Source organism: Typopeltis vanoorti, chromosome 4 (assembly GCF_054136105.1).
Source record: "Typopeltis vanoorti isolate ZY-2024b chromosome 4, IOZ_Tvanoo_1.0, whole genome shotgun sequence".
NCBI lineage: Eukaryota > Metazoa > Arthropoda > Arachnida > Uropygi > Thelyphonidae > Typopeltis > Typopeltis vanoorti.
The window spans coordinates 128,608,068-128,633,942 of NC_143552.1; the positions used below are offsets into that span (position 1 = coordinate 128,608,068).

Genomic DNA, 25,875 nt, shown 5'->3' on the forward strand with positions numbered 1-25,875 from the left:
ATCTTTGAGTTTCTTATTCGGTTTTAAAACTATGTGGGATTTAATATCCCCGAAATTTAAGTAATGTTTTTATTGTCGAAATGAAGCTTATTAGCTCTTTATACTTAAGTATCAAGATTGAACATTTTATTTTTACCATAAAGTATATATACCATATATACGTAGGCTGTTCAATAAGTAATAAGATTATATTTATACAGAAAACAGATTACCTTTAATCATCATCATTTACATGGTCTTTTTCAAAGTAACTACCATGAGCTTGATGCATTTGTCCCAACGTTGCGTCTACTTCTTAAATACATGTGAGAGTTCTTTCAAAACCGCCTCCACAGTTTCTACACATGTTTTGTTGCTTTCGAAATGGTGGCCTCTTAGTGGTTTCTTGAGCTGAGGAAACAGCCAGAAATCGCACGGTGCAAGATCAGGACTGTATGGAGGGTGTGGTAGGATATCTGTGTTTTTCTGCAAAACGTCCACTACACAACCAGCAATATGTGGCCTTGCATTATCGTGGTGCAATAAGAAGCCATTCTTCAGCAATGGACGCTTCCTTTTGATGTGCTTGATGATAATCGCTGCTGTGTTGATCATTGTCTCTGTGATGAACGTTGAAGGTCTTCCCTAACATTCAAGATCTTCCACATTTTGCCTTCCTTTCTTAAAAGTTTTATGCCAGCGAAAAACACTTGCCCTCGACATTGCTTCATCATGGAAAGCTTCGCATATCATGTTAAAAGTGTCTGATGCTGATTTTTGCAAACGCACACAAAATTTAATCACATAACGCTGTTCCAAGGATGCTTCCATTTCGAAGACTGGTCACGCCTTGTAGGCGCGCCGATGAGCAATTGCGTTTAGTCACGTGACACTCTGGCACATCAGCTCATATATACGCCATCTATCAACCTCTTTTGTTAATACAGACAGCAACATTTCTTTATTCCACAGAAATTAATATTGTGATGAGTGGTTTCGCCACAGCAAAATTAGTCTTATTACTTATTGAACAGCCCACGTATATACTATTCTTTCCTATGGACTATTTCAAATCTCAGTAGTTTCAGGAGCAAATTTAGTTAGTTTAACAGACATAATAATAAAAAGGGATAAGTTTTTATCCACATTGTCATGTATTTTAACACAATTAAGACTTCTTAGCTTTTTTTTTAATTTTTTTTTTACCATAATAATTTTTTTCTAAAACAAACTGAAAATTAGCAGAACTGAGTTATTCAGATTGTCAAAATTCATAACAACTCAAACTGAATGTGGCTATATATCTTATCAAATTTAGTTCTATAAGCCTGATTACATTAACTCTTACTCCATTTATAATGCTAGTGTATTATAAGTCAAGATCCTTTTGTAGATGGGATTCAAGTGAAATATTCAGTACACTACAGTTCAGTTTTAAGAATGACACTGTAAGCAATATAACATCAGATATGTATTAAACAAAATGCATTTTTTAAACATCATTACTAAAACACAATGCATGATAGTAGCATGGTAGTAACATATTGAGTAAACAGGAGCTACTTTTCTTTGTGTTAAGTTTATTTTCACTTTTTAAATTTTATATTAAAGTCAAGGACAAATTTTATTTTAATTATTTCTTTACTACAACAATAATAATATCCAATCATTAACTAACATACTTAATTTGAAATAAAAAGTGCATATTAGTATCTCTAGTGTGGTAGTGAAGATTTTAGAGATGTTGGTAAGAACTTACATACAGAAATGGGTAGACAAGCATTCAATACTCTGCAGGGAACTAAAGGGTTTACTAAAAGAAGGTCATGTTTTAGCAATTTGCTCATATTTTATAACAATGTTATGGGTGATTTGGATAAAGGGAATGGATACACTATGATAATGTTGGATTTTTCTAAGGCATCTGATAGGATACCACACGATAGGCTGTTGACTGTAAACTGGAGAATATGGGATTGGAATATAATCTATTGACTTGGATCAAGGGATGGTTGACAGACAGATCAAAAAGTGGTATACAGTGGGTGTGAATCTGCCAGATTTAAGGTAACTAGTGGTGTACCAAAGGGTTCAGTCCTTGGGCCATTATTGTTCAATCTATACATTAACAACATCAAGCAGCGTCTATCATCCGATGTGCAAATGTTTGCTGATGATGCAAAGATAGGCAGGGTAATCAGGAATGCTACCGATATTCAGCATTTACAAAATGATTTGAATACACTGGAAATCTGGGCAAACGAAAATGGCTGTCAGTTTAATGTTAGTAAGTGTAATGTTATGCACTTTGGCATGATTAGAGTTCCAGCGGCATATTATATTAGCAGGATTATGCTACAAGAAACTGAAGAAGCAAGGGATCTTGGTGTATTGATGGATAAGAATTTAAAGTTCAAAGGTCACATAGCAAAAGTTGCAAATACAACTCAGAGGATAATTGCGACGTTGAAGCGAACCTTGACATGTAAGGATAAGGAAGTCATTTTGCCTCTTTATAAGGCTTTGATAAGACCACACTTGGATTAATTACTGTGTGCAGATTTGGTCTCCCGGGTTCCAAGGGGATAAAGAAGCTGTGGAAAGGGTGCAAAGAAGAGTTACAGAGATTATATCCGGATTACGGGATTTAGATTATGAGGACAGATTGCGGGTATGTGAATTGCAAACTCTGGTTAACAGGAGAAAGAGGGGTGATATGATAGAGGTCTATAAACTTTTGAATGGGTGTAATAGCATTTCAAATGATGAAATTTTTTGTATTTTTCTTCAGTAGATCCTGTACCAATCTTTGCATTGCAATCCCCACACACTATAGTGTATGTTGTTTTTTTCTGTAATGTTTCTTGTAGGCGTTCATAAAAGTTTTCTATTTATTCTTTGTCAGCTGTTGAAGTAGGTGCATAAACTACAATTATTTTTCTTGTTACTGATTTTCCTATTTTTAATTTTAGTGTTCCTAGTCGTTCAGAATGGATTGTTCAAGAAATAATATTTTTAGTTAGCTTTTCGTTTATGATGAAGCCAACTCCTCCAGCCCTTGTAGCGTTATCTGCAGCTCCCAGGAAAATTTGGTTGCCATTGTTCCATTTTCTGTTAATTCAGAGCTTCTTTGGGTTTCACAAATATCAAGGACATCAAACTTTACGTTTTGCAGTTCTCAAAACAGGAAATCAATATGGGAGTCAGAAGACAGAGTATGAGTGTTGAAGAAACCAATAAATAGAGTCAAATTTCCAGATAGTGGGCTACATTCCTCTGTGGGATTCTTAGCACCCACCTGCTCTTGCAGATTTCTCACCACCACCACCTTGGCGATTGCAAAAAAGCCATGCAGGACTGGGGGCCTTTTTCTTCTTCTACTTGCTGGCATCTTTACAGTGGTCTACAGCACTTCTCCTGATGATGGTTATGAAGTGCAGGTCCACAGCTCCTTATTCATTATTCGGAGCTGCCCGCTTGGGCACTCCTCATCCGCCACCTAAGAGACGCTTAGCAGGGGGGTGAGGTCCCGATTCCATTATATAAATCCCCAATCACACTAGATCTGGATTATGATGCTTAGATCTGGTCATCAGATCTGGCCTCATGATATGCTGATAACTAAGCCTACACTGCAACTTAAATATCTTCTTCATGTAGCTTCCTCAGTGAGAGGGTGCAGCACCATGTCCTTCCAGTTCTCTCTGTTGGTGGCTTTCCTTTTTGTTTCTGTATAGCCATGTGATCCTCTCCATGACCTTATATCTTCAAGCCATGTGTCCTTCGTTTTTTGCCTCTTGATCCTTTTTTCCATAATTTTTCCTTCTAAAACTGTTAGTATCCTCTGTCCTGCTGAACCTCTCAGTACATTACCTACCAATCTCATCTTTCTCTTGATCATTTCCTGTAATAAAGATCTCTGTCTTCTCATTCTCTGTAGGACATCTGTATTTGTCACATGTTCTGCCCATGGGATTTTCAGAGCTCTCCTATAGCACCACATTTCAAAGGCCATTATCTGTTGTCTTACTCTCTTCTTGAATATCCAGGTCTCACTTCCATATGTGAAAATTGGCCACACTAATGTTCTTATCATTCTTTTCTTTGTCTCGATACTCACAGAACTTCTGAGCAGATCTTTATTTTTCCAGAATGCATCTTTAGTTATGGCTGTTCTTATTTTTATTTCTTTATCTTGCTTTTCATCTGCAGTAAAATAGGTGCCTAAATATTTGAATTCTGTTGTGTGTTCAATTTTCATATTGTATATGAATATTTCTGGCTCAGATCTGCTTTCTTTTGAGATTTTCATAAATTTGGTCTTTTTTGCATTTATATCTAATCTAAATTCTTTACCTTCTGCAATTAGTAGCTGCAGTAATTTGATTAATTTGTTTCTGTTTTCTGCTATTAGAATGGTATCATCAGCATATCTAAGATTGTTGTATTTTATACCATTGATAATAATTCCTATTTTTCAATCTTTTTCATCACTGTCTCACTTAAATATCAAGTTAGTGAAATGGAATGGAGATTGGCTGTCTGATAAACATCAGAGTTGTGTATGGGAAAAAGCAGCATCAAGGAAGATGGTCACAGGTGGATTCCCAACAGGGTTCATATACTGGGACCTCTGTTGTTTAACCTTTATACCAATGACAGTGTCAGTAGATTGCAGGAAGATATTCACTTGTATGCAAATGATGTGAAGCTGGAAAGGACCATTAGTGATAGTGCACGAGAGGATGTGGAGAAGACAAGGATCCTTGGCTAATGATTGATAAAAATTTGCACTGTAGGGAACATCACAAAGATGAAGGTAACACAGACTGTTACATTACTGAGAATGACATTGATCAGCAGAGATTAAAAAAAAAGTGGTGATTCCATTGCATAAATCCCCAAATGCATTACATCTGTCTGGATTATGATACTTAGATCTGGTCATCAGAATTTGAAGGGGTTAAATCATCTTTGGAGAAGGTATAGAAGTAAAAAACAAAATTGATATCAGGACTGTAGAATGTCAGTTATGAGGTTAGACTGAAGGCATGCTGAGTGCAGAGTTTCAGAGACAGAAAATAAAGAGGTGATATCACTGAGACATTTAAATTGTCAAGTAGTTACAGAATTGATACTGGGAAATGAGCTTTCATATAGTAGAATAATGGAAAGGAGCAAGAAGGGGTCATCCCTGTTGGTTGTGAAAGGAAGTGGCATAATGGTGAGAAGTGGCTTTTTGACATGGAGTGTGGATGGAATGTTATTATTCTTAAATAATAGTATCCATGTTATTGCACGGGGTGCTTAAGGGTCAAAGCTGTATAACTGAGAGGAAACCTCTACATAGCCTTTAAAGGAATGTGGAGAACCGACCAGGGTTTCTGAACTAATGTCCAATCCTCACCTTCTTGTGGTGCACCCAGTTGGGTATCTACCTGGATACTGAACGAACAAGGATGGGCCAGCAATTTGGGATTTAGCCGAACAAATTGTATTCTATTGGTTAAACCAAAATACAAATTTTAGTACAACATGACAAAATTTCATGCTGGCTGGGGCATCGCCTGGTTAAACAAGGCCCCCGTTGTTTTCGCCAGGGAACCAGGGCAAACAGCGAAAAGTCAGCTACTGGAACAAATCTGAAAATAAACCCCAACTCAACATCACCAGAGTTAAAGATCAGTACTATCAACGTAAGAAGCCTGAATGGCAAAGAAATGGAGCTAGCTGAGGAATTAGATAAGTACCAGATCGATATAATAGGGATGACTGAAACAAAAAAAGACAAAAACTGTGAGATCTTTCTGAGCAATAAATACAAAATGTTATATTCAGGCAATGACAATCAACGAAAAGAAGAAGTAGCCATAGTATTCAACACAAAATACGAGGCTAATCTTCTTGAATGGCAGGCAGTCTCAAGTAGAGTGATGTGGGCAAATATGAGAATGGGGAACTAGACAATGAGACTATTTGTGCCTATAGTCCCACAGAAGGTTCTACTAAGGTAGAAGTGGAGGAATTTTTTGATCCTTTAGAAAAAACAACTCCACAATGAAAAAGGAAAAGTCGGTCCTTGTTGAGGATCTAAACAGCAGAGTAGAAAATGATTGTCAGACATACAAAAATATTTTGGGAAAATTTGGAGAAAAGAGCAAAGCTAATAATAATGGCAAATACCTGTTGGATTTCTGCTCAGGACATGGACTGGTTATTACTAACACCATGTTCCAACATAAAAATGTGCACAAATTCACATGGAGAGAAGAGGCGAGGAATAAGAAAAGTCTCACTGATTATGTTATTTTTGATAGTGATGTTTTCTCCCTGGTGAAGGACACCAGAGTGAACAGAGGATTTGAAATTGGAAGTGATCACTATTTAGTCTTGAGCAGGATAAAATTGAATTTCATATCGAAAAGAATAACATGTAAGAAAGTTTTAAAGCGAATAAAAGTTCAGCAGCTCTCAGATGTGAACTGTAGATTAAAATACACAAAGATTATTGAAGAAAAAATGAAAGCGTTTGAAAACAGGAACCAAACCTTGGAAATTCAGTGGCAACCCTTGAAGAAAACCCTGAACTGATTCAGCCAGAGAGGCACGTGGTGAGGTTGTCTGCAAGGATAGAAAAATCAGGACTCCATGTGGACATAGGAAGTTAAAGAGGTAGTGAAGGAAAAGAAGAAATCATATCAAAAGTTTCCGGCAAATAAATCAGCTTTTGCTCTTAGAGAATACAGAAATAAAAATGTAAGAAATCGAAACACCGTGTAAAACTAGCTAAACAAAAGTCATGGGAGGACTTTGGCAAGAACATAGAAAATAAATATCAAGAAGGTGGTAAGATATTCTGGAGATTGTTGAAGAAGCTTAGAAATGGAGGAAAGAGTGCTGTAAAAGGAGTTAGAGATAATAAAGGTGACATGAAAACAGGAGAAAAAGATATCCTTGAAGTATGGAGTAATTACTTTGAAAAATTGCTAAATAAAACAAGCAGTGATAACACAGTGGTAAAAAACTCAACAGGCATACAGTCAGGAATACATATCCATACTTGAAGTAGAAAAAGTCATCAAAGGCTTGAAATGTGGAAAGGCAGCAGGAGCAGATGATATTCGACCAGAAATGCTGAAGTATAGTGGTATAAAAGTCTTACAGTGGCTGTACTGCATAGTTCAGAAAGCCTGGACAGAGGGACGAATTCCCAATGATTGGAGTAGAGCTCTAATAGTGCCCATATATAAAAAGGGAAATAAAACTGAATGAAAATTACAGAGGTATTTCCCTACTGAGTGTTCCTGGCAAGATCTATGCAAGTATACTTGAGAAAAGGTTCAGAAGAATTGTGGAAGAAAAGCTTGGTGAAGAACAAGCTGGATTCAGGTCAAATAGAGGCTGTCAAGATCAGATCTTCACTTTACGACAAATAGTCGAGAAAGCATGGGAATATAACAAAGATCTGTATTTAAGTTTTGTCGATCTGGAAAAGGCATATGACAAGGTGCCAAGAGAGATGCTATTCAATACGCTACAGTTATATGGTGTCAATGGGACATTATATCAGGCAATACTTAGTCTGTATTTGAGTTGTAAGTCAGCAGTTAGAATTGAAAGATGTACAAGAAGATGGTTTAATGTTAAATCTGGTGTGAGACAAGGATGTACATTATCCCCTCTGTTATTCATTATCTATATGGATCACATTATGAAGTGGTATTAAACATGATATCAGAATTGGAGATGTTAATGTCAGCTCTTTGTTTTATGCAGACGATGTTATACTTCTAAATAAATCTGCTACAAGTTTGCAAGATTCCCTGACTAAATTGAATAGCTGCTGTAATAGATATGGTATGAAGGTCAGCAATAAAAAGACAAAGACAATAAAAATAGGCAGAATCATTGAAAATGTCAAATGTGTTGTGAATGGAGAACCTGTGGAACAAGTAAAACATTTCAGCTACTTAGGCACGATTTTTAGTGAAGATGGCAAATTAAATATGGAAATAGACAACAGAATCAACAAAGCTGGTATGGTAGGAAGTTAATAGAATAAATTCATATGAAATAAGAGAGAAATTAGTTGGAACACTAAATTAGCTGTATACAAGACAGTGTTCAAACCAGTTTTAACTTATGAATCTGAGAGCTGGGTCAGAAGTAAAACACTTGACCAAAGACTAGAGACCGCAGATATGAGAGTTCTGAGAAAGATTAAAGGCGTGAACAGATGGCATCAATCACAATATCATATTAAAAACGAGGATATTAGGAAAGAACTTGACATTGTCGGCATCCAGGAATGCGTTAGCAGAGCTAATCTCAGGTGGTATGGTCACTTAAACAGAATGGGCGAGGAAAAATTAGCAAAACAAGTGCTTTCTACCAGGTTGGCAGGAAAACAACCCAGAGGAAGACCAAGATATAGGTGGATTGATACGGTACATTGTGCCTTAGACGACAGAAATATAAGATCTGATAATGATAATATTGGAGTCTTGACAAGTAATAGACTGATTTGGAGGAAAATTGTAGATAGGAGGTCAGTAATGATGTAAATTTTTCATGTAGTACTATCATATCCTGTACACCCCTTGAGGGTACATGTCTGGAATTTGATGAACCAGATTTATTTACATAATTTAATGTAAATAAATTATGTAACTTTAATGTAAAAAACATTAAATGTAATGTTTAATGTAAATTATATATTACATTAAACATTTACACAATGTTTAATGGTTTATGTCTTAAACAGTTTTTGTATGTTTGCCTTACTTATTGAACCTATAAGGGAATGCTGGTCATTACAAATACCTGCTGTATCAATTATTGCTGATTTTGTCATAATGGAATATGACCAATAAGATTAGGATACATACGTGTCATTTATCTTAAAATGGCCAGTCATACTGCAAGGTAACTAGTTAATTTCAACACAAGAAATTAAAAGAGATGCTCAATAGACGGTGCTAAGATTATTTCTTTTCCAGCAACAGAATATGCAGAATTTGACACTTAATAGTGGATATTAAAACTTGGAAATCTGAATAAGAAATATTTATTTTCCCAAAACCTAAATATTTTTCAATCAACTGTTTTTTGAGTTGTCACTGTCATGTGACATCATTGGCCTTGTCCATCCAACAATGTTTCAGAACCAATCAGAATTTACAAATGCACTAATATATATGTAGTCTTAAGAATTTTATTTTATTGAGTTCTTTTCCAATATTTCCTTATAATGGCAGAGAAGAAATCATTTGCTTTTTTTCCCATAAAAGCATTCAAGATTTAAGTGTTATGAGCAAAAATGTGAAAAATGGTAGTAATAAAATAATAATAGTCTTATCTAGCCTGCCCATAAATACTGTTACAGCATGAACAGTGCATAAACCTTTAATCTATTAGTAAATCATTTGCAGCTTTCAGCACATATAAACCACATATATAACGTTCATATAGCAGCACTCAATGTTCAAAATTTCTCCCCTTTTGCCTTCATGCAAGCCCAAAGTCTCTGAGGCCACATATCGATGGCAGCATGCACAACATCCAACAGAAATGCTCCAAATCCACCTTCAGGCCTGATGATACTGGGATATCATTTCTTGCAGGCTACTCTCTCACGCTCCGACCACAATTTACTCATATTGGGACTTCCAGACAGCCATTCAGATGGTGATATGTAGTGGGCACATTCACCTCCAACCACTATTGCGTGGTCCTCACCATGTGTGCAGGGGCTGAGTCCTGTTTTCATGCCTAACATGAAACAAGGTATTGTTCAAGAGCCATACCAATTCCAGCACAGCATCCTGATACACTATGCTGGAGGCTTGACCCCCTTTTCTTGCAAAAATGCAACTTGGATACTCCCTGATACATTACCCCCACCAAACCATCACTGACATGGGGCAATGACCTCTGAATCCTGGGTGCCATGGCATCTGTTGTGTGACAATCCATTCCATATACCCGATTGTTTTGTGGTTAAACAACTCTTCAATGAAAATCTTCTCATCTGTGAAGGGCTCTGTATCTGATGTTTGCATACCACTGGAGAAGTGCATTTGATTTCATCACCTTGTGCTGCATAAGATCTTGGGGGTGAGAACAATGATTGGTTATCGGTTAGTACACATGACATAGTTCTCTGTGAAGTGTTCATCTCTCTCGCGACATCACTTTCTGCATGCTCACAAGATTATGGTGGAGGCATGCCTTCATAGCCCTCACAAGCTATTGCATCCTAATGCAGCATGGTCAATCTGTTCTTCGGTGGTCAAATACGTCTTCTGTATCATTATAACAGTTAATAGTTCAATGCACAAAACATTCTATTGATTCTGAGTTTTTTAGCGTGTCGAAAATACAGGTGACTGCATTCCAACTTTGTGAAGTGCAATTACAGCTACACAATTCTCATAATCTTCCCACTGAATGTTAATCCATATATGCTAGACAACTTTCTAAACTCACAAATATTGGCTGTGCACAGTGCAACTAAAGGAACAGTATTATTTATAACAAGACTGTGTATAATGGGTGAAATTTTTTCTTCACAGACTGATAAGCACACTAATACATAATAGTTAACACACTTGCTTCAACACTGATAAGTATACAGGGGAAAAATTAGCCATAGCAATAACAAAAGCTTATAAATTGACCAGATTTAGGAATAAACATTTGACTATGATATATTACGTGACCATGGTAGAGTACACTAAGGATAACATCTGACAAGTGAGATATATGGCCAGATTGGTGAGCCAAGACAAAATTTTTCCAGCCTCTCACAGATATCTGAATGCAATTTCAACGGCCCTTCACATCCATGTTTTAAATGTGTAAACACATCAGGGATGATAGGACGGTTAAAGCAGCCTGCTAATTTTTCAATGAATGATATTAATGAATTTCAATGGTTTCCTAAATGAAGGTATCTAGTAAGATCAATTTAAAATATCAAACTCAAACACACAGTAATAAAATATCAGACTAACCTGCCAAATGAAAAGATTTCAAAATTAGCCTTATAATATAAGTTAGAAATGTAAATACCTCATCTTCTTGCTCAATATGCTTTTGTTTCTCTGTTTCTTGTTGAAGTCTTTCTTGAAGTTCCAGTGCAACTCTGGCATCATGCTCCTCTCTTAAATAAAATAACTTTATATATATATTCAAATTCATGTATATTCCTATACATAGTAGCTGTTATCAACTGATACTTTTTAATAAGATAAATGGTTCAAGAAACAATTCAATAAAAAGGTATTTAATGTCACATTAGGCAATTCATTTTAGAGGTTTCTTTACATAAAACTGAATGTGAAGGTCATTTGACAAACCTCATTGAAAAATTTATCTGTTGCTATATGGTATTTAACAGTAAATATTAATTTTCCAAGGTTGAGAACAGACTGAATGAGATACCTAGTTTGCAATTTTGCTAACGTTGATATTCTTATACTGATTCAAAAACAGAAGAGTATACAGAAGATTTGAAATAGGAAGTGATCACTATTTAGTTTTGAGCAGGATAAAAGTGAACTTGATGTTGAAAAGAAGAACATGTAAGAAAATTTTAAAACAAAATTGAGCACCTTTCGGATGGGAAGTGTGAACTCAAATACACAAGCATCAATCAAGAAAGAAAAAAAAATTTGAAAACAAGAACTAAACCTCATAGATTCAGTGACAAACCCTGAAGAAAACACTGATTCAGCCAGAGAGGCATGTGGTAAGGTTGTCTATAAGGATAGAAAAATCATAACTTCATGGTGAACTCAGAAAGTTAAAGAAGCAGTCAAGGAAAAGATAAAAGTATATTGAAAGTTCTTTGCAATTAACTCAGCTTGTATTCTTAAAAAATACAGAGAAAATTCATGGGAAGACTTTGGCAAGAACATAGAAAATAAATATCAAGAAGGTGGCAAGATATTCTAGAGGTTCTTAAAGAAGCTCAGAAATGGAGGAAAGAGTGCTGTAAAAGGAATTAGAGAAGAAAGGTGACATGAAAACTAAAGAAAAAAATATCCTTGAAGTATGGAGTAATTACTTTGAAAAATTGCTAAATGAAACAATCAGTGACAGCACAATGGTAAAAAACACTGACCAGGCATGAGTCAGGAATACATATCCATACTTGAAGTAGAAAAAAAAAAGCCATCAAAAGCCTGTGGAAAAAGCCATCAAAAATGTGGAAAGGCAAATGGAAATAGTTGATATTCAACCAGAAATGCTCAAGTATGGAGCTATAAAAGTCTTACACTGGCTGCACTGCATAGTTCAGAAGGCCTGGACAGAGGGACGAATTCCAGATAATTGGAGTAGAGCAAAACGTGTTCTCTGCCAGGTTACAAGGAAAAAGACCCAGAGGAAGACCAAGATATATATGTGGATTGATACAGTAAAAAGTGCTTTAGAAGACAGAAATATAAGATCTGATAATCTTGGAGTCTTGACAGATAACAGATTGATTTGGAAGAAAATTGCTGATGGTAAGTTGTAATGATGTATGTTCTTCATGTATTAGTACTATCATAATATCCTGTACACTCCTTGAGGGTAAGTGTCAGGAATTTGATGATGATGAAAATTTTATATAGCATTTTTTTTTTTTTTTTAATATACAGTATGTAAAAGCTTTGTACCCTCCAAATGCTGAATTATACTCCACTGTTGACTTTGCTACAGATTTTGCCATGGAAATTTTGCAATATTTTGAAAGGGGTTAAAAAAAAAAAAAATCAGCTAATGCCTTTTTATTCCTGTATATATAGGGAGTAGGCGAGGCCGTTTTTATCCCTATCTAACTTTTGGAGACTGAGTGGGCAGTTCAATCTCCACTGGTACCCAATCAGCGATAGCTTGCCCAAGGCTATCACTAATTAAGTGACATGCAGTGAAGAGAGATGGCACAACAAGTGCCGCCATCTTGTGGTCCCTAACACAATATATTTAATGTCTGAAATAATGTGGGTTCTACGGTCAATTTTCTTGAGTTTACAGGATGAAAAACGTGAGTTTTCCGGGAGAAAAAACCTGCTTGCCCGTGCCAGAGATCGACTAACTTGGGAACCGGTCGAAAAAAGACTTAGAAAAATTTCCTCTAGTCGCCAACTAGATTCAAAAGCAAATAAGCAAGCTGTAAATTTCATAGCAATTACTAATAGAAATCAACTGGAATACTTGCTGATCACTCAAATAGTAACTGAAAATTGTTTATTCAACAACAAACAGATATGTTCTTCTGGGTGATCCACAAATGTCCTAATCAAGGACACAATCCTTCTATTACAGGACAAATTCCATTCTATTACAGGACAAATTCCATCCCAACATCACAGTGCACTTTGTACATTCTGGCTATTTAAAGTGTGGCAAAACACTTTCTACCTACAAAAAAAAAAGGCATAGCCATGGGCTCACCATTACTCCACCCCCAATTGCTAACTTTTACATGGAATATTTTGAGCAATGTGCTCTAGATTTCTCCCCTTTAAAACTCAGTCTGGCTTAGATATATTGACGATATTTTTGCTATCTGGCCCCATGGCTGCCAGACATTAGACACTTTCCTCAGCCACCTAAACAAACAACTCAAACACATACAATTCACAACTGAGATTGAAAAGCAGAACACACTTCTGTTTCTAAATACACTTGTCACACATGTTTCTTATGACAGTCTTTCCTTCACTGTTTATTGGAAATCAAGACATACTGGCCAATATATACACATAAACTCCTACAGCAACCAAACAAAAACTAGGTGTCATTAACACCTAGAAAAGAGGGCTTTATGTGCTCCAATGAACAAGCACTTAAAGATGAATTAAAAGTTATCAGCAATACCTTCCTAAAAATGGCTACAGCCAAAATTCTATCAACAAAATTCTTCACAAGATCTCACTTAAAAACAAAAATAAAGTAGACTATAATAAAACTGTAACCATTCTATGCATTAAAGGAATATCAATAAAATAAACAGAAGACTACAGAAATACAGCCTTAAAATCGCCTTTAAACCTCCTGCAAAATTAAAAACTTACTCATCCAAGGATCCACTCCCTCTACTGGCCTACCCTGGAGAATGCCATATTCATTGCACCTGTAATTTGCCCTATATAGGGGAAACAGGATGCACAATTCCTATCAGAAAAAAGAAACATAAACAACACATTAAATACAATAACTATGGTAAAGCTGGCCTTTCTGGTCATGCCCTGAACACTTTACATAGAATTGACTGGAAAAGCACCTGTTGTTTACATCAGGCCAAAACATGGTCTGAACATAAATTTAAGGAGGTATGTGAAATTCTTATCAACCACTCTTATTGTTATGTTGATAACAATAAGAATCTTAATAATAACGAAGGTCTAAAAATCCCAAGAATATGGAAGGCCCATATTCTACCCAGTTAACCTTTCTTCCTAAGAGTTAATTATAAATAGGACCAAAGGTAATCCAGGATCTTAAATCTAATATAACAATTGTCGTGTTAAATTAGGACATCATTTTTACTATAATAAAACAATCTATATGAAAGAATGTTTCTCTGATGTGTCTTAAATAGAATATAGCTTTGGTGTAGTTATTTTATTTTATTTATTTTAATTTTATTTTCACTAGAGGTCAGGCAAGAATAACTTGATCAAATCATTGTCAAAAGTACATTTCAAATGTAATATGTGAAATGTAATATACTTTTGAATATCCAAGAATACATTTAAAAGTATAAATACCAGTGTTCCTTTATATCTCACCCAACATAACTACAAACCGTCTTGTATTAATTCACAAATTATACACTGCAGTGTTCACAATTCTTTTATATTCGAAGTGGGTAGAGTTGGTAAGAAAGCAGCTAAATCGTTAGATATAAGTCAAATTATGTCAGGCAACTGCATATATTGTCAGGCTGCTTCATCTGTTTTATAACACAAAAAACTGATTTACAGTGTTTTGTTCCATAAAATTTTTCAACTGACTTACAGTCAAAAACCTTAAATATTTAGAGAAGCCTCATGAAGGTTGTTTTCTTGATCATAAATTAGTAAATAATAATATTTGGTTAACCGATCAAGTGTTGATCAATTTTATTAATTAACTGGACCAACTAGTTTCGCCACACTTATCTGTTGGCGTCTTCAGGGCACTTACATATAGGTTTAAACACTCTCACAATTATGCGTAACTGCAAAACTGACAAGAATAAAAACTGACTAGAATAATTACAAATAAAATAGTATCAAACGTGAGTGAAACATGTATCGCGTGTACAAGATCAGCTAGCTGTTGCTGAGGAACCTTCTGTAGTTTGTATTAAAGTTAATTTCTTCCGTTTTTAAGGCTCTGATTAGGGTTTTCCATATCTCTGGGAGTATTAGGCCTTGATTTCTGTTAAGGTTCACAGTAGAACGGGAGACTGTGGCTGCTTCTTTGAACATTCTTGAATGGTAATCTTCCTCTAAGTAAGGGGAACAGCTTTTGTCCCACTCGATGACATGGTTAGTTGTAGAGAAATGAGACGATAGGCCAGAAATGTCCTGTCTGTTGTTTTTGACATAGCCAATGTGCTCCTTTTGCCTGATTTCGAGGCTTCTCGAAGTCTGTCGGATGTAACTAGAGCCACATGAGCATGGAATATTATAAACTCCAGCATATTTGTAGAAAGGATGGTTGTCTTTTGGAGATCTTAGTAGTTTACTAATAGATTCTATTGGTTTGAATGTTACTCTTATTAACAATTTTAATAAATACTATAATAATTCTTCATCATAGTAATGCTTATTACTATAATAAGCATTACTATGATGAAGAATCCACTTGTGGGATCACACCTCAAGTCTAAAACCACACTTTTCCTTTAAACACCCCAAAACATTTTTGGAGAACATACATTAGTTGGATATAAACTCTCACACTATTTACACAATTTGAACATGCAAGTGCTTGTTAGAACCAGCAAAGACCATATTAATTGCATGACTAATCTGTGACTGTAGAGAGTATGTAGTGCCAAGTCTATGGTAACACCCTCACCATATATTTCATCATGGTAGCTTCAAATTCACTGCTACATATATGTGGTCCGCACATGAAAGGCCACAAGACCTAAAGCACACTTGTGTTGTGTGCAGGCAAGAGGAATAGACAAAAGGAGGAGTCTGTTCACATTTTGTTTGAACAGCTGAATGTTGTAATCTTTGGAGAAGGCAGAGAGGGATAAACTGTTCCAAAGGACAGAAGTAAATGGAATAAAAGAGGAAATAGTGAAGTTGGTTCGATAAGTTTTAAGATGACCTGTAAAAGGGGTGTTGGTTAGCAGTGGCCCTTGTTTTTAATGATTTTGGAGGAGAGTGGAGGAATAATAGTGGCCAATTCAGCAGAGCACTGTCCATGAAAGTGTCTGTAGAAGAGGCACAAGGCAAAAACTGAATGTCTAAGAGAGAGGGATTGAAGTGGGTCTGTAAGAGAGGGATTATTAATTAGCCAGACTGCCCTCTTCTGGATAGAATTGAGCAATCTTAGAGAGGATTTTGGTGCACCACCCTAAATATGGGAGCAATATTCCATGGTGGGGGGGGGGGGGGATTTGGGCTTTGTATAGAGTTAGCAGCTGTGAAGTAGTCTTGTGCGAAAAAGTACACCAAGTTTTTTGGCAGCTGCAGAAGCTATAGTTGAAATATGGTTGTGCCAAGAAAGATCAGAGGTGCAAGTCAATCCAAGAAAAGAGATTAGACAGAACTAGGTTCTGGTGACATCGAAATTTACAAGGTTGTCCTTTTCCCATTGGGATATAGGCTAGGAGATCTGAGTTTAGGTCCCTGATCATGGCAGATTTTGAGAATTCTAATACTTGAGCACCATCAGATTTGTCAAATGAAAAGGATGAATAGAGTGTCTTGTTGTCAACAAAACTATGGATAGGATTGGAAGTCTGTGGGAGCAAGTTGTTTATATACAAGAGAAAGAGAGTACATGAAAGAACAGAACCCTGGGGGTACTCCTGAATTGGTAGGGAAATCTGAGGAGAGTAAGCCGTCCACCATGACACATAGTGAGCAACCAGTGAGAAAGTTGGCGATCCAGTTGCAGAGTGGGGAAGCCAGACTGATTAAATGCTTTTGAAATGTCGAGGGCAACCACATGAGTTTCGCCAAATTTTTCCATGGCTTGAGTCCAGAGGTGGGTGGTGAAAGCAAGAAGATTAGCTGTAGATCATAAGTGGCAGAATCCATACTGTTGGTCACTGATTAGTTGGTATGTCTCTAAATATTTCAAGAGTTGGTTGTTGATTATCTTCTCCATAATTTTTGAGAGAACAGAAGTGAGAGAGCAATTGGTCGGTAGTTCATTGGTTGACTTTTATCACCTTTCTTTGGGATGGGCTGGATGTGGACCTGTTTCCATGTTGTTGGGTAGATGCCAGTTGAATAAGACAGATTGAAGAGGTGATACAGGATAGGTGTTAGTTCTGGGGCACAATTTTTTAACACATTATGTGGGATACCATCAGGACCAGATGCCTTGTCTGTGTTCAGGTTGTTAACAGATGTCTTTTTGTCGGAAGACTATGGGAGACATGAAGGGAGCCGTTCTTTGTGAAGTGGAGGGAACTTTGCCCAGGTCATTAATGCAGGAATTGGAAAAGAAGAGTGATGCAAGTAAGTTGGCCTTGTCTTTTGGTGAGATGACTACAGGACCATCTGGATGTGAGAGTGGTGGAAACTGGGTGGGCAGAAGTTGCACCCTAGGACTTGGCAAGGGAAAACAGAAGGAGCAACTGCCATTTGGGCAGGAGGCAAGTTTGCAGCATTTGGTTCTTTTAACGTCTGACTTGGACATGATTCTTTTGCAACTGTTGCAAGCTGCAGCATAGGCAGAGAAGGTATACAGTTTTGGTCTTGAGCCAACTGCAGTAAGCTGAGGTTTTATCTTTTACAGCATTGGCACACTTTTTTGAGAACCAAGGCTTGGATGGTAGCTGAGAGTTTGGATTTGATAGAGAATGAAAGTTTTCATTCCTGTGAGGATGATTTCTGTTATTCAGTCTGAGCACGGGTTTGGATCAGAAGAATTGAAGTAGTAGTCAGACTCTGAGAAGGAGGAATAGATGTCAAGATGTGTGTGTGTGTGTGTGTGTGTGTGTGTGTGTGTGTGTGTGTGTGTGTGTGTGTGTGTGTGTGTGTGTGTGTGTGTGTGTGTGTGATGTGAATTGTTTTGAAACTCATTTTGCACAAACTTTGTGGTAGTGATATTCTTTTGACTTTACAGGCAGAATCATAAATGCAGTTTAAACTTCATGGAAAGTCATTCTTTCCAGTTGATGAACCAACTTTTTCAGTGTTTTGACATTGATGAGCACTCTGATCAGTGTTCATCAATAACACTTGTCCAGACATTTTTAAACATAAATCAGTTTATTCATGCTAAAAACTGTTTTGCTGCTTCACTGCAGCAAAACAAATGATTATTTGTGTTTTGAAGAGTCTGATGAATTTTTATCATCAAACAAAGTGAAATTCGTTTTATTTTCACATGAAAACTGAATGACCTCTGTGTCTCTTTATGCTCTTCTCTGGTGCACACATCAGTGCAGATAGATAAGCAAGACTATTATGGTTTCATAATACCTTACTTAAATAACAATGCTTCATATTCATGATTGTGTGCCAGATGAAGCCGATAAAAAAATCAAATAGAACATTACAAATACTTTCTTATTTCACAATGTACATAAACCTAAAATTCAGTATAAAACCAAACATTTCTTTAGTGTATCCTGGAAACACAAATAAACTTACTGTTCATCAAGCAATCTTTCATAGGAAATTTTCAGCAATTCTGCTTCTTCCTCTTCACTTTTCTGTGTATTTTTTGCTTCCTGAATATCTGACTGTAACACACGGTTTCTTTGTCGGTTTTGACCATAGTGCTGTTCAACTAGAGATGAAAATTTTCTTAAATAAAGGAAGCTATAAAAATTAATGCATTCTAGCTTTAAAAAAAAAAAAAATATAATATATATATATATATATATATATATATATATATGAAAGACAGCTACTAAATCTATTAGTATTCTTTTTAGAATAGCTGATGGTTTAACTCTTGAGAAAACTTAGTGAAGAAGGCAGTTCCAGAAAACAGATGAAGATGGAATAAAAAGGGAGAACTAGTTCAATGGGCTTGCAGTTCAAGTGCAAATATCTGCTAGCCAGTTGCAACTCATGTTCTACTAAGCTTAAGAAAAAAGTAAAGATATGATAATGTCAATTCAGTGGAACAGTGCCCAGAGAAGCAACTACAGAAAAAAAAAAAATCAGCGAAATAGTCACCAGTCGTCACTTTAATCTTCCAGTATAACCTCTTCCACTTATTATGTAATGTTGTATCCCTCATAATATTTCTGACAGACAAAATACAGTAATGACTAAATTTGTGTTTAATTATTTTTCTGTGCTGTATTTGTTCCACTAAACCTAACTATGAGTTTAAATCAGTTTAAATAAGCCTAAATCATCAAACAATCTTCATTGTTTGATGAAGATTGTTTAACCAGAATAAGTTGCTGCTTAATGTGTCAAAAGGAACTGTCTGTTTTTTCAGAAGAAAACTACATAATTCTTGTTAGCAGTGTTATCTACATTTTAAATTTGCTTCCTTTGAAAGAGATTTCATCCATTAATTTGAGAGAACTGTTTGTTTCCCTTATAACATTCTTTTCCATCTTTTTGTCTTAAAAATATCCTTTCCTTCAGATTATTCTGTCCACAACTTCCAGAACATATTCTGTTCTAATCAATTCACTATATCAAATCTAATCAAAAATACAAACTTTGCACAAGCACACTATTGCCTAGCACAGCAAATAACATGGAGGTAAAATGAAATTAAAATCATCACCATCTTGTGTAGACAAGATGACAGTTTTTTTTACAGGTGTGAAAACCTTTGGAAAGTTCAATATTTTCTTGTTTTTATCAACTTTTTTTTTAAGTTACAGAAATAAAACTAAATTCAAAGTGAGAAATTACAAGTTTGATACCAATAAATATCATAAGAAAACAATTTGCAACAGGCCAAAAGCTATACCAAGATTTCTTTCATATAAAACATTATTAAAGAAATTGATAATTAAAAGAAATAAGGCATTATACATTTAGTAAAACGTTCATAAATATATAATATTAATAATAATAATAATAAAAATTTTCTTTCCTTTTTATTTTTATTTTTTTTCAAACTGGCCATCACTAAAAAACTGAAGATAATCTGATATTGCAGGTATCTACAATAGCAGATATCCAACATTTCTACATCTGAGTCTACAGTTCATCACTAAAAGCTACTTTTTATCTACATCTTACTTTGCTTCTTTTTGATCAATTCTTTTTAAAAATTTTTGTATATATTTTTATTTTAAACATGATATTTAATTTTATCCTGTTCAAAACTAAAGGTATCACTTCTGATTTCAATTCTCCTGTTTTATGTCTTGAACCAGAATGAATATATCCCTATCAGAAATGACACTCAATTAGAATTTTCTTATTTCTTGTGTCTCCTCTCCATGTAAAGTTTGCACATCTTTATCCTGAATGAAATCCAGCAAGTACTTTCCATTATTGCTCTTTTCTCCACTTTGTTACTTTTCCTTATTGGTAAAGTAACAGCTTGTTCTTTGTTTCACTTTTTCTTTGTTTCTATCTGCTTTTTTAATGATTTGAAAAATTCCACACTTCTTTAGTAGGAAGTATTTGTGCCTATGTCCCATCTTCTCTGGGACCATAGGCACAAATAAATCTCATTGTACAATTCTCCATTTTGATATTTGCACAAATCGCTCTATTTGATGCTACCTGTCATTCAAGATTATTTTCAAGTTGAGTGTTGAATACTAGCTTCTCTTTCTTTGTCTGATCACTACTACCTAATATATCTCGTAATTATTATTTAGAAGAATCTCGCCTGTTTGTGTCTTTGTTTTAGTAACCCCAATTCTTTTTACATGATATTTCTCCAATTTTTCTGCCAATTCCACTTCTTTTCTGTAATTCTTGTGTGAACTGTGATTGTTTACAAGTATGCTGATATTGGATTTGTCACAGTAACTGCCTTTTCACTGTTCGCTTTGCTTCCCTGACAAAAATAGTAGGTTTAAGCTAACAGAGAATACAATTTGGTTGGCTAAATCCCCAAATTGCCAACCTTATTTCATTCATTAATCTTCTACTAATGGTGTGCACCATGAGAAAGTCAAGATGGATATTATGTCAAAATCTCTAGACAGTTTTTCACCATTCTTTAAAAGGCTATGTGGAGGCCTGTGTATAAGTCAGTAAAATGAGTTTTTTCAGCCTTTCTTTGGTTCAATCTGGAAAAATAATTTCTCAAGTGATTATTTTTCCGATTGCTGTGCTTATTATACGGCTGTATGTAAAAACTGTATCAAAATTCAAATTATCCATGTCTCATTCTAATATTTGCCAATGATAATCTAAGATCATCATGAAGCATAAACTCTTTGTGATTGTCACATAAACAGCACGTAAAGCATAGCTATTGTTCATTTGACCTGTATGCTTTCCATATTTAAGATTATATTAATTAATAAATTAAAGTATTCAAAGTTATTCTACAATTAATTACACTAGACCAATTAAGATGAGTGCTGATGCGCTATGCACTCTTAAAACTTTCATACATCAATAAAAATGCAATCATACAGTCAAATTGATTTGAATTTTGTAGCCCTGGTTGCATAAGCCCCACGAAAGCACAACCAACCTAAATGGGCAGTGCCATAACAAGGGCATGCGAAAGAGGTGCCCACCAAGGGTGCAACTAGGTTTGGGGAGCAAAATGTAAAAAATGTAAAAAATAAAAATAAATAAATAGATATAAAAGTCTGCTATTTCATATTGTATTTTTAAATTTCGGCAATACACTGCTTTAGACATACAAATTCTGCAACACAGCGGAATTCCACTATATTTTGTAACACCGGCGAGCTCCAATTCGTCTCGAGTTAAATGGCAACGATAGTGCCTAATATCACAACTTGAACCACTTGAACATAACATTTCTTTGCGATTATTCTCGTTTTTGTCTCAAGTAAATTGTTCCACCGCACCATTAACTATTAATGAATGTATTTTCCCATTTTATGATTTTTTCAAATTTTGTATCTCCAAATTCCTGTCTAATCTTAAACATTTACATAGATAATCTAATACATTCTTCCGTTATCCTCCTAATGTGTCTATCTGCCCATCCCAAGTTTATTACCTTCACTATTATAATTTTAATCCCTTTATGACCTTCTTTCGATATCATTCCATCCCTCGTTTCATGACCCACCCGCAAAAATTATTTGCCAGCCCTTATTTACGCTCATCAAACCCAGGATCCAATGAAAATCACAATCTTCCCACCCTCAATATTTCCATTCGTCTCTACTTTTTGTAGATAAGAGAATTTCAAAAATCATGTAATATTATTAGTCTTGTTGTCATTCAAAAGATCAGTTATGTTGTAATTATAGTGATATTTTCGCTCTTTTGTGGAACAAAACATACTGGAAAAGACAAGACAGATAATTTTGTTTATATACAACATACTGGCATACTGAGTAAGTACCATAAATAATTATATTAATAAAAACACAAATTTAAATTAAAAAACACTTCTAGGGTAATATTCCACAAAAAATCTTCCTGCATAGTTTAAAAAAATAAGAGAACAGAAGATTGAAAATATAAAGAAAAATATAACTCCAAATGATATTTTTATTAAAAAATCATCTACACCTCTAGTTCATTCAAACTTAACAACTGAATTAAATCTGCCTTCTACAAGTAGTCATGTTTCATGTGAAATTGAAACAGAAGAGAAAAGTACAACTAAACATCAAAACCAGGAAATCAAGAAACAATGTAATAATGATAATTATATGGTGGATGTTAAATTAGAAAATATTGATAATGCAAAAATAATAGATTTTAATGATCCCACAACATGGCATATAACTAATAGTAACATACAAATATTTGTTTGACATAGACCCGAGCTGTGCGATAATATGAGTGTTTATCCTGATACAGAAAATCGGCATTTTGATAAAAAATGGTTTGTAAAAACCATGTCAAACGGAGAACAAGTACCCAGAAATTGGTTGATATATTGCAAGCGAAAAGATGCACTGTTCTGTTTTCCATGTATTCTTTTTGGAAAAAATCAGACTGCATGGACAACTGCGGGGTTTCGAGACTGGCAGCATCTGAATCCTATGTTACCATGTCATGAAAATTCATTATATCATAAAAAAATGACGTTGAATGGAAAATTTTCAAATCAAAAATTAAGAAAGATGGTTTTATAGACGATCAATTACAAGAAGCAATTTTAAAAGAAAAAGAAAAGTGGAAGCATATTTTAAAAGTTATTTTGGATCCCATTCTGCAATGCGTAAAAAAATAATGACACTTTGAGAGGATCTTGTGAAAAAATTGTCATCCTGAATGAGGAAAATTTTTGAACACGACAGAATTAATTAGTCATTACAATCCTATTATTGCGCAACATATTGAAAGTCATAAGAAAAATCAAGTTAATTATTTCTCTTCTATAATACAAAATGATATAATTAATATAGTTCTATTAATTGTGAAGCATATTAATATAATTAATATGCTTCTAAAATTAGACAGCATATTATTTCAAATATTGAAAAAGCAAAATATTTTTCTATTTTATTTGATAGCACACCCGACACTTCTCACCAGGAACAGATAACTCAAATTTTGCGCTATTTTGACATTGATCCTAACACAAATAAATGTAGCACTGAAGAAACCTTCATAGATATTGTGAAACATGAAAAAAATGGCGAAGCACTTGCGAATGATATTGAAAAAAAGTTAATATCAGATGGATTAAATATTAGAAATATAAGAGGAGAGTCATATGATAATGGAGCGAATATGGCAAGTAAATATAAGGGGGTACAAGCCAGGATATTTTGTTTAAACAATATGGTGAGGATTGTTCCATGCACTGCTCACAGCCTTAATTTAATAGGCGTTCAAACATCTGTTCAAATGAAATCATGTTTTGGAACAATTAAACAATTGTTTAACTTTTTTGTAAATTCTACTAGCAGATGGGATCTTTTAAAGGATAAATTATCTGTTCTTCTTAAAGATTTAAGTGACACGAGGTGGTCCGCGAAAGTCTTACGAAATCAAATGCCTTTAATAATACAACTTCTTAATGAAATGTGTGATGGACAAAGACAAGTTACAGTAGACTCTGTAACAAATGCTCGAATGTTGCTAAAATTATTAACAAAATTTAATTTTGTTGCACTATTAATATTTTGGGATACAATATTAGGAAAGATAAATAAAGTAAATGTACTTTTACAAGAAAAAAAACCACAGTCGAAAATGATAAAAGCTCTAAAAAATGAAATTCAACAGTACCGAAATGATTTTTTCTATTCGCTTCACAATTCAGCAAAAAGATTAGCCAAAACAATAAATATTGAAAAACTTGCATTTCCAGAAAAGAGACGGTGCAAAATGAAAAATATGCCTGGTGAGAAAGCTACTGATGATTCGTTTGCCATGAATGAAACTTAATTACTAAAAAAAGAAATCTGTGAAGTTTTAGATCTAATACTCATACAACTCAATGATAGATTTACTGTTTTACGAGAGGTTGCAAACGACTTCAGTTTTTTAAATGGACACGCTTTAAAAATTATGCAGCTAAATGATCTCAAACAATGCGCAGCTGAACTGACATTGAAATATAATAGAGACTTAGATGCTCCAGAATTTGTATGTGAAACTGAGAGTTTCAAATATCAAGCCATGGAAGTTTTTGAAAATTTAGCCGATATGGACGCTTTTCAAATCTTGCAAAAAAATTACGAACTCTCATTACAAAACATGTATCCAAATCTAGACATAGCATTAAGGATTTTCATAACAATGCCTGTAACAACAGCTTCCTGCGAATGTTCATTTGGCAAATTGAAAATTGTAAAATCATACCTTCGTTCTTCTATTGGACAAGAGTGATTGACAAACATGTCTATAATATCAATTGAAAAAAGGTACTGCAAAAACATTAAAGTATGACGATATAATAGATGTGTTTGCAAATGAAAAAGCTAGAAAAATTTCTTTATAAAATATGCTGAACTTATTTTTGTTTTTATTATATTATTTTATAATAATATAATAAAAGTATACCTATTATACCTATGTCTTGTATTTCTTTAATCTATTTGTCATTGAATGTGAATAAAAATTTGTTCTTATTTAATAGATTATTTATTTATACAAATATATAATTGGATTTACAGGTAACAACTCATTTTGATGGGATTAATAGTAAGTATTTAACATATTGCATTTAGTAAAATATAATTTGTTACATTTAAATTTTTCAAATTTTTGTCATTTTTGGGGTGGGGGGTGCAAGTTAGACACTCGCCACAGGCACTTCATACCCTCATTACGGCACTGTAAAGGGACATGTGACGCCACTGATATTCAGATATATTAACTTAGCTCTTTATTTCATACAGGTGATTCCATGCTCCTAAATGAATCCAGTACGAGTCACCAAGAATAACAAGAATTGATAAAGGTGATGCAGACATCCTGCAGAATGATTTAAATAAGCTAGCATTGTGGGCAAAAGACAATGATTGTGAATTTAATTTTGTAAAATGTAAAGTTATGCACTTCAGGTTGAAATGGTTACATACTGTGTACCACATTGATGGTACTGGATTGCAGGAGACTAATGAAACTAGAGACTTGGGGGATAATGGTGGAAAGGTCAATTATTATGGCC

The 25,875-nt window shown here is 34.7% G+C and overlaps 1 protein-coding gene across 1 annotated transcript in view; it reads right to left on the minus strand.

Moving 5' to 3' along the window:
- The window catches only part of LOC150107669 (uncharacterized), a 226,910-nt gene that overhangs the window by 160,456 nt on the left and 40,579 nt on the right, over positions 1-25,875 (minus strand). Inside the window, exons 3-4 of the mRNA XM_090392164.1 lie at positions 18,807-18,945; positions 11,053-11,143 (exon numbers count right to left, since the gene is read on the minus strand). Of these exons, the coding sequence (XP_090248290.1) occupies positions 11,053-11,143; positions 18,807-18,945 (230 nt within the window). The remainder of the gene's footprint in view (positions 1-11,052; positions 11,144-18,806; positions 18,946-25,875) is intronic.